The sequence below is a fragment of the Oryzias latipes genome, chromosome 17 (genome assembly GCF_053564925.1).
Source record: "Oryzias latipes strain Hd-rR chromosome 17, Olatipes_Hd-rR_3.1".
In the NCBI taxonomy this organism is placed as follows: Eukaryota; Metazoa; Chordata; class Actinopteri; order Beloniformes; family Adrianichthyidae; genus Oryzias; species Oryzias latipes.
The window spans coordinates 7,295,223-7,304,229 of NC_136253.1; the positions used below are offsets into that span (position 1 = coordinate 7,295,223).

The following is a 9,007-nucleotide window of genomic DNA, read 5'->3' on the forward strand; positions in this document are numbered from 1 at the left end:
CACAGGTTTGGTAGGCCTAAGCCACCTTTGATGTTTAGGTCTTTGTAATAATTCTAAACAGACCCTTGGGTTCTTGCCGCTCCAGATGAATGAAGAAAAGCTTTTGTCGAGTTTTATAAAAAAAAAGATTTAGGGATGTAGAGGGGAATGCACTGGAACAGGTAAAGGAATCTGGGAAGTATATTCATTCTTATACTGTTTACTTTGTCCTTCTCCAGTAAGGCGAGGACATTTTCTTGATACAGACTTTCCATGTCTCTTGTGATATTAATTCCAAAGTACTTAAAACCGTTTCTGGACATCTGAAACGGTAAGGCAGTGTCTTGTAATTGAAGCGCTAAGTTGTTGAGAGGGAAGCACTGACTTTTACTGAAGTTTAATTTATATCCAGATTTAGCCCCAAATTTCTGTAGGATATCATCAATGTGGGGAACAGTTGGGACAGGGTCAGAAATATACATTAAAAGGTCATCTGCGTATAACGAAACTCCAAGCTTCCCCTCCCCTGTGGATGCCTTATACAAGTTGATGATTTAAGGATAATAGATAAAGGTTCTATAGCTAAAGCAAATAAGAGAGGACTAATTGGACAGCCTTGACGTGTTCCTCTGAATAACGGAAAATACTTAATTGTTTGCCATTTGTGATCACAGAAGCTACAGGAGAAGTATACAAGAGCCGGATCCAGGAGAGGAAATTTGGCCCATATCCAAATGTTGGCAGACTCAGTCTTAAGAACAAACAGGCTGAGGAATAGCCTCTTTCCCACGGCAGTGAAGACACTCATTAAGCAGTCGTGACCCCCGTCCCCCCCAGAGTATAGAGTTAATTCAGTCTCAATAACCAGCCTAGAGAAAGTCGAAAGGGCCATTCGATTGGCTGAAAGCGAACATGTCTGCTTTGCTGATTAGTTTGATTGATAGATTCATTAGCCAATGATGAGATTAGTTGACCTGCTGAATTAGTTGCAACGATGGTCCCAGCACATCACCAAAAACTAGAACAACCTCCAAGAAATGGTAACCCAATTCAGAACTGGAAACCTCATGTGGGACCATATCTCAGAACTCGGTATATCATTCACTTTGGAAACCTCTCCTCGACCTAAGAACTTGATCCAGAACTGAGAACCCTACCTAAAACTCAGGTTCCTTCCTTGATCCTGGTGCCCATCAGCCTTGGTGCCTTTTAACTTCAGCACAATAGAACCAATCATTGACCATTCAAGTCACGTCCAGCTTCCATATCTTCATGGTGCGTTCCCATTGAAGACTGCCATGTGATTTGCTAAACACCAGAAAAGTGTTCAATAAAGTTCATTGTGTCTACAAAGTTAACTGAGTTCTTAAGTTATTTTTCTCAGAGACGGTTTGTGTTTTCAACATACCTTACATGTTTTGGCGGAATCACTTGACGAAGGCGGAAGTGATTCCGCCGAAACATGTAAGGTATGTTGATAACACAAACCGTGTCTGAGAAAAAAACTTGGACTCACCAGAAAAGTGTTTTTGATACATTCTACTTTTGTCTGATAAAGTGCATGAGGGTTGGACCATTTGTCACCAGGACCATGTTTTCCTCTCCTCGTGTTGGAGCTGAAGCTGATAGCCATGTCTGCTTGGTGGTGCTCATAAAGGGATCATATCTTGGGATCATTTCACAGTGCCGTTACTTTCACCATAAAACTTTGCTTCATTTTTCCTCCAGCTCTGGGTCAGTCTCAGTTGGTTCTTGTGATGTGGAGCTAACCACAAGAACTTGTCTCGTCTTTATTTTTGTGGTTATACGGACAGTTTGTGGTAAATCCTTTTGACTATAAGCTGCTGAGGTAAATAAAAAAGCTTTTTTTTTTTTTACAAAAACCTGGTTGCTTAAGGCCGTGTCATACATTTTGCACATTTTGCACGTATGAAATGTCATGATCTTGGCGTGATTTATGTCATTCATGAGTGTTTCTTTCGTTTTTCACTTGTCGATGTGTGCTGATGTCCGTCAAGGGTTTTGACCGACGGGTCTTTACATGGATTTGGTCTCAAGCTGTTCAGAAGTCTTGGTTGATATGGCTGAGAATTACGCAGTTTATGTATTTTTGCGAGATGCATACACAAATTTGTGGCTTTCCACATATGTCTTACAGACTTTTCATGCATGTACCACCAATGTTTAACTTTTACTTCGCATATACAGCACAAATATCATGCTCAAATTAATTGACGTACGAATCACTAATGAAATGCATATTATCTGCACAATAATCACACACGGTTCATGTTCCATCTTGCTTTACGATGAAGTGATTATATATGCCAACTTTCTAAGTTGCAAATGAAAATAATATATATTTGCTTTCAAATGCGTTTTCTTTGCTTTTAAATTTTTTTTTTACTTTCAAAAACTTTTTTTTTCAAATTATTTTTATTGCTTTAAATGTTTTTTTTCTTTTTTGCTTTCAAAAAATATTTTTGCAAACGCAAAGTAGGAGAATTTGCACAATTGGTGGCTGACTAAAATCACTTTCCCCCCACTGTAGCTTCTGTTTCACAAAGGTGTGGAGATGAAGCTTTAAGCTGAAGGTCTGTTGGAATGTTATAGTCTCATGAAATTTTTTAAATTTCAATGAGCATTGGGGGGGGAGTGGTTTGAGCCATTGGATGCTGCTTTGAATTTTATTTCTACATTTTATGGTCCATGTTTGGGCCAAATAACCTCAGTGATCAACCTGATTATCCTAATTGTAATGTCCAGTGGAAAGATTCTTGGTTTACTCTCCATACTGAGCAGCAGAAAGTTGGGCAGAAGGAAACTTCCCCAAATAGAAGGTAATTCAATTCCCTTAAAATACAACACAGTGTTAAGATACTTGTTCCAAAAACCTTTTTGTTTTTGTTCTTAGTGTGGTTTTTGTGCGCTGGTGTCAAACTCGTTTTCCAGTCAGTCAAGGTAGACATTATCTGTCTTTCAAACGCAGCTGACCTGCCTTTGACTTACATCTCTGTCACTGGCTGACACTAGCTTAGAAAAAGCTTATATTTAGACTGTTTTAAAGCTGAAATCAGGAGTTTTCATATTAAAATAGTTATATTTTTCTTGCATCTCTGTAAATTATTTGTTGCAGAAGCTAACTTGTTCTTTTATTCTCATTTATTCTGTCATTTTCACTGACATTTAAAATTGCACTTTTTCTTTACATCAGTTACAAGTTTGGTTGGAATCCGGGTTGAGCTTCATTAAATCCCTCTGTTTATGTAAAATGAGTACTTTCTGGGAACAGCTGTTACACAAGATCTTACTGTTGCAGAATTTTTAAAACTGCTGATTTCTGCAGTTTTTGTTCCATTTTTTATGAGGAAACGACAAGGTTGGAAGGATTTTCAACAGCCCTCTGAACTTCCTCAGAAGTGCACAGCATCGCAGACGGCGTGTGAGCTGCCAGCGCCGCTCCTCTCCTCCAGCTTTACGGGGTCCTGTCAGGTACGTCCATCTGCTTTTCTGCTCCCCAGGCTCCAGGAGAAGGAGGAGAACAGGCAGCAGTTCATGACAAACACTCGTTTACTTTTTCCATTCAGCGCCTAATTTTCCTGCGTTAGGATAACAATAGAACTGTGTTTGTTCATGTTTATTACTTTGTGTTTTTGTATATTTTTTACATCATAAAGGTTCTGTTTGTGTAGATATAAGATTTTTGCGTGGTTATGGTGACACGACCAAGTTGGTGACTTTTAGAAAAGCTTGACTTTAATCTTCTTCACTGCCTTAATAAACTCAATTTCAAAAGAAACCCTTTTTATGCTCCAAACTGGTTGTCCGTCGTACGTTTGGTGCTTTCTGTCCAGTCCTCCTGGAAAAAGCCATTATGTGAAGGATAAAGGACATGGAAGTTTGACTTAACATCATGATAATCGCGACAAGGATAATCAACTGAAGAAGAATGTTTTATAACAGGACACTCAATTCTGGGATCAGTTCCGTGTTTGAGAGATCCATTATGCACAACATTACGACAGACATGAATCACATTCATGATTTCAAACATCAGCAGGTTTTAACACTTCTCTCTTTACCAATTTAGAATTGTAATTACACAAAAATATACACACCCGTTGATGAGGAGCCACAACAGAAAAATACAACTTCAGTTAAAGAAATGGAAGAAACACGTTGAAAGAAAAGAAATGAAGCCTTGATAATCAAGTGAAATATTTTTAAAAAGCTCTGATTTTATTTTTTAAAAACGCCAGTGAAAATGGTGTTTTGACTTGTTTTTGTAGCATTTTTCTCATGCCAGAGGACATAATTACGGAGCCCCTAAAGGGCCATTGAAGTAAAAAAAAATTGAAGTAAAAAATATTAAAAGAAAAAAGAAAATTTGAAGTAAAAAAAACAACTGAAGTAAAAAAATAAAAATAAAAGAACTAACGGGTGCGCACCAATTAGTATCGGGTGTGCACCAGTTACTAGGTAATTTGCACACAAGGAAATGTTTCCAAGTTACCTGGAAATGGCATTACGTGAGCTAATTGTGTCATGGTTCAGCTGGCAGCTGCACCCTCCTCCTCCCCCTTCTGTGTGTTCACCTGTTTCTCTCAGTCGTTTCATTTTCTTGATTATGTTGTTAGGTGTTTAAGTTTCTGTCCTTGTTGTTTTAAGTGTTGCAGAGTCCTGTTTGTTTGTACAACTGGATGTTTGACTTCTTTGAGAATTCGAGTAAACCTGTGACAGTCTACTTTGAGTTTCGAGTCTTTCCTTCTTGCGTTTGGGTTCCTTCGGTCACGAGTCGTGACAAATTGAGTTTTACTTTACTTTTTGACTTGTAATCAAATAGATTACAGCTTTGCTTGCTTATCGTCACAATTCCATCATCTCTGAACATCATCTTAATGAGTTTTAAAGTCATGTGATTTGTTGCGTACCCGATACTAACGGGTTAGCACCCGTTAGTTTTTTTTTTCTTTTTGCTTCAACTTTTTTCTTCTTCAATGGCCCTTTAGGGGCTCCGTATATAGTGTGTGTGTCCCTGCATGAGAAAAAAAAGATTTGAACCACTATTGAAGAAATACTCAGAAATGCAGTTTAATCATAATTTTTCAATATGCTATGTATAAAAATAATTTGGATTAAATCTGTGTTTCTGATCATTTCTCCAGTATTAGTTCAAGTCATGGTAAATCAGGAGAAAATGAAAAAATCCTGTTTCAAAAAGCTTGTAGTTGTTACTAGTGATGGGATTCATGGCTCTTCTTAGGGAGCCAAATCTTTTGGATCATTTCATTTCAAAGAGCCTTTCAAAAACTGGCCTGGGGTTTATTCGTTTAATCACGGGAGGATTGAATGGCAGAGATCTGGATCACAATTATTTGAATTTGGATTTTCCACCAATTATTGAGTTTGAATTATTTTGATTCTGGTCTACTTTAGTAAATATCTGAAATAGAGGACCCCCTTGACGACAAAATCTTGTGTCTTAACTTCATGGTTAAATTTTTCAATAATATAAATAAAACAAAGATTTGGGCTTTTGTTTGATGGCCTAAATAATTAAGGATGTGCACAACGGCTAGAAATAGTCATGTGGTTCTCTGTGTTTTTACCTGTACTTTATCTGTGTTTTTATCTTATTTTTAGTCATTTTATTGTTGTACTTTCCTTGTTTTTTTTTGTTTAATAATTTTTATCTAATTTTAGTCAATGTACAGCACTTTGGAAACTGTTTGTTTGGGAAATGTGCTCTATAAATAAAGTGGAATGGATTGGAAATAGCAAATCTGGTTATTATCTCCTGGATCTCAGTCTATTTCTAAGAGTCTTAGAGTTTAGTGAGAATTCATGTTGGGTCCTGACACACTGACCAGCCCTACTGTAGATCTAAATTGTTTCAACTTGACAGAAATCTGACATGTTTCTTTTTTATGTTTCTCCTGTTGCAGGACGAAGCCAACCATGGATGATATGGATGATATGGATGATATGAATTACAATCTCTTCTTGGATCTTTTGAATGGGACAGACGACCCGACGGAGTATTTGCAGAATGAACTCGTCCGCCTCTGTTCCAAGAACAAAGTCAACCAGTTTGGTGCCAAATTCAACCCAATCTTTTACTCTGTCAACTTTCTCCTGAGTTTCTTTGGAAATTGGCTGGTGGTTGTCATCATCTGCAAGTATGAGAAGCTCAACACAGTCACAAACATCTTCCTACTAAATCTGGTCTTCTCAAATTTGCTCTTTGCCTCCAGTTTGCCTTTCTGGGCCACATACCATTTTTCTGAATGGATTTTTGGCACAGCGATGTGCAAGATTGTCAGTAGCACATATTTCATTGGTTTTTACAGCTCCATCCTCTTCCTCACACTCATGACCTTCGATCGATACCTGGCAGTGGTGCATGCAGTGTCCGCTGCTAAACACAGGAAGAAGCTCTATGCCATGGTTTCTTCTGTGATAGTGTGGTGTATAAGCGTTGCTGCCAGTCTAAAAGAATTAGTTCTACGTAAGTCATGGAAAGACCCCTCAGATGGGTACCTGTGCGAAGATTCAGGGTTTCCAATAAGTACCATAAGGACCTGGAGCCTGGTCACGTATTACCAGCAGTTCATGCTCTTCTTCCTCGTTCCCCTGATCATGGTCCTGTACTGCTATATCAGCATTACTGTGCGTATCCTGTCCACCCGTATGAAGGAGAAGTGTCGTGCCATCAAGCTCATCTTTGTTATTATTGTCACCTTCTTCATTTGCTGGACGCCCTACAACATAGTCATCCTCCTTCGAGCTATTCAGTCCTCTAACCCTGAGCTTCAACCGCCGTCCTGCTCTGACGCAGAAAGCCTGGACTATGCTCTATATGTGACCCGTAACATTGCCTACCTGTACTGCTGCATCAGCCCAGTGTTCTACACCTTTGTGGGAAAGAAGTTCCAGAGCCATTTCAAAAGGCTGATGCTCACGAGGGTTCCATGCCTCAAGAGACACATAAGTCTAACTAGCCACAGTACCAGGTCCACATCTCAGGGAACACCACACTCCGTCTACGAGTACTGAACTCTCATGACACGCATCATCCAAGCTCATTGACCCAAGCATCCTCCTCTCATTTGGCTGTTCCTGACCTCCACCAGCCCTGTGGAACATGAGCTTTTACAAACACTCCAAGAACACTGAACGTCTCGCTTTCCTCTGCTTCCGTGACACGAGTCATGACCAATACACACTCTGTAAATGACTGGTTCTGCTGTAATTGTACATTAAATTATTAAACGTGTCTAAAAGTTAGATTCGAGCACAAATGAAAAAACATCCTGCATCTGCTCTCAATTACTGTTTCTTATTTTTGTTTATTAAATTTGAAAAAGAACTTTGAGTTGTTATTGAGTTTTTTTAAGTACAGGAATTAGAAGAAGGCTTCAACAGAGCTCTCTAACCCCACAGATACATTCACTGACTGCTTTACTAGATCCACCTTGCTAGTACCGGGTTGCCTTTTGCCTTCAGAACCACCTTGTGGTTCTCCAGGCTGGAGAAGCTGATCAGGAGGGCTGGTTCTGTGGTTGGCACAAGGCTGGACCCTCTGGCTACTGTGAGACACTCAAAAAACTAACGGGTATCCTGGACAATGCCACCCACCCTCTGCACACGACCATCAGTAGCCAGAGAAGCACCTTCAGCAAGAGGCTGCTCCTCCCAAGGTGCAGGACTAATAGACTGAGGAACTCCTTTGTCCCCCGGGCCATCAAACTCTTCAACCACCACTTAGGAGGGGGGAGTGGGACAGAAAGGAAAGGGCCTTGATTGACTTTCTTAAATGCTGTTTTGCAGAAATGTAAACTGTCTCTACTGTTTTTATTTTTCTGATTATTTCTAATAGTGCTGTATGCGATGGAGATGTCAATTTCCATGTGGGAACCTCCCAAATGGATAAATAAAGTTGTCTATCTATCTATCTATCTATCTATCTATCTATCTATCTATCTATCTATCTATCTATCTATCTAAACTGACAAACACACGGTGAGCATTAAAAATTGATCAACATTGAATACAAAAAGAAGTCAACATAAATAAGGAGCTAACTAAATCAGCTAAGAGCAAACAGCTGTGCACTCCTCTGCAGAGATCATGTGAGAGTGAGGATCAGCTGGGAGGAGCCACAGTCTGTCAGCACAGATAGAAAAGGTGTAACACCAACAAAAACACATGCAGAACATAACAGGAACCAGTCTGGCCATTCTGCTCTGACCTCTGGCATCAACAAGGCATTTCCGCCCACATTGCCTCTCACTGGATATTTCCTCTTTTTCTGACCATTCTCAGTAAACCGTAGAGATGGTTTCGGGGGAAAATCCCAACAGATCAGCATTTCTGAAATCCTCAGACCAGTCTGGCACCAACAACCACGCTACGTTCAAAGTCACTTCAGTCACCTTTCGTCCTCATTCTGATGCTGGTTTGAACTGCAGCAGATTGTCTGGACCACGTCTACATGCATTAAGTTGCTATCATGTGATTGGCTGATCAGAAATTTGTATTAACGAGCAGTTGGAGAGGTGTGCCTAATAAAGTTACCAGGAAGTGTATATCTCAAAAATGGAACATAGAGGGGAAAGTTTGCTGTTTTTTGTGAGTATTCTAAAAGCTCACAAATTACACAGTCATTTCGTAAGAACTAGAATCTAGTAGTTTAAATTAAACAAACTTCAATTCAATGACTCAGACTGTTGTAAATTTCAACACAAAGATATTTGGCATAAATGGAACCCCATAAGAATTTGCTGTTTGGAGTTTGCAGACAAGTTGTTCTACTCTGTTCACATAAGGGTTGTTGCAGAGGAATTATGCACCATATTTCCTTAGTTAACAGCAGTCAGGCACAGTTTTAGATATTTATTTAGGATAATTAAAGCAGTTAGCCAAATATTAAACTGTAATTGAAGAAGTTCAGCATGAAATTATTGGGAGAAGAATGTCTGGAACTGTGTTTGGAACTGTGCCGTTCAGGACAACAGCAGTCCATATC

The 9,007-nt window shown here is 39.3% G+C and overlaps 1 protein-coding gene across 1 annotated transcript; it reads left to right on the top strand.

The window, feature by feature from the left end:
• Positions 1 to 3,330: 3,330 nt before the first annotated feature.
• ccr12a (chemokine (C-C motif) receptor 12a) lies at positions 3,331 to 7,348 on the top strand. Its single transcript, XM_004078629.5, has 2 exons — positions 3,331 to 3,471; positions 5,925 to 7,348. The coding sequence occupies exon 2, from the start codon at positions 5,938 to 5,940 to the stop codon at positions 7,033 to 7,035; it is 1,098 nt and encodes a 365-aa protein (XP_004078677.1). The 5' UTR covers positions 3,331 to 3,471; positions 5,925 to 5,937; the 3' UTR covers positions 7,036 to 7,348.
• The last annotated feature ends 1,659 nt before the right edge of the window (positions 7,349 to 9,007 follow it).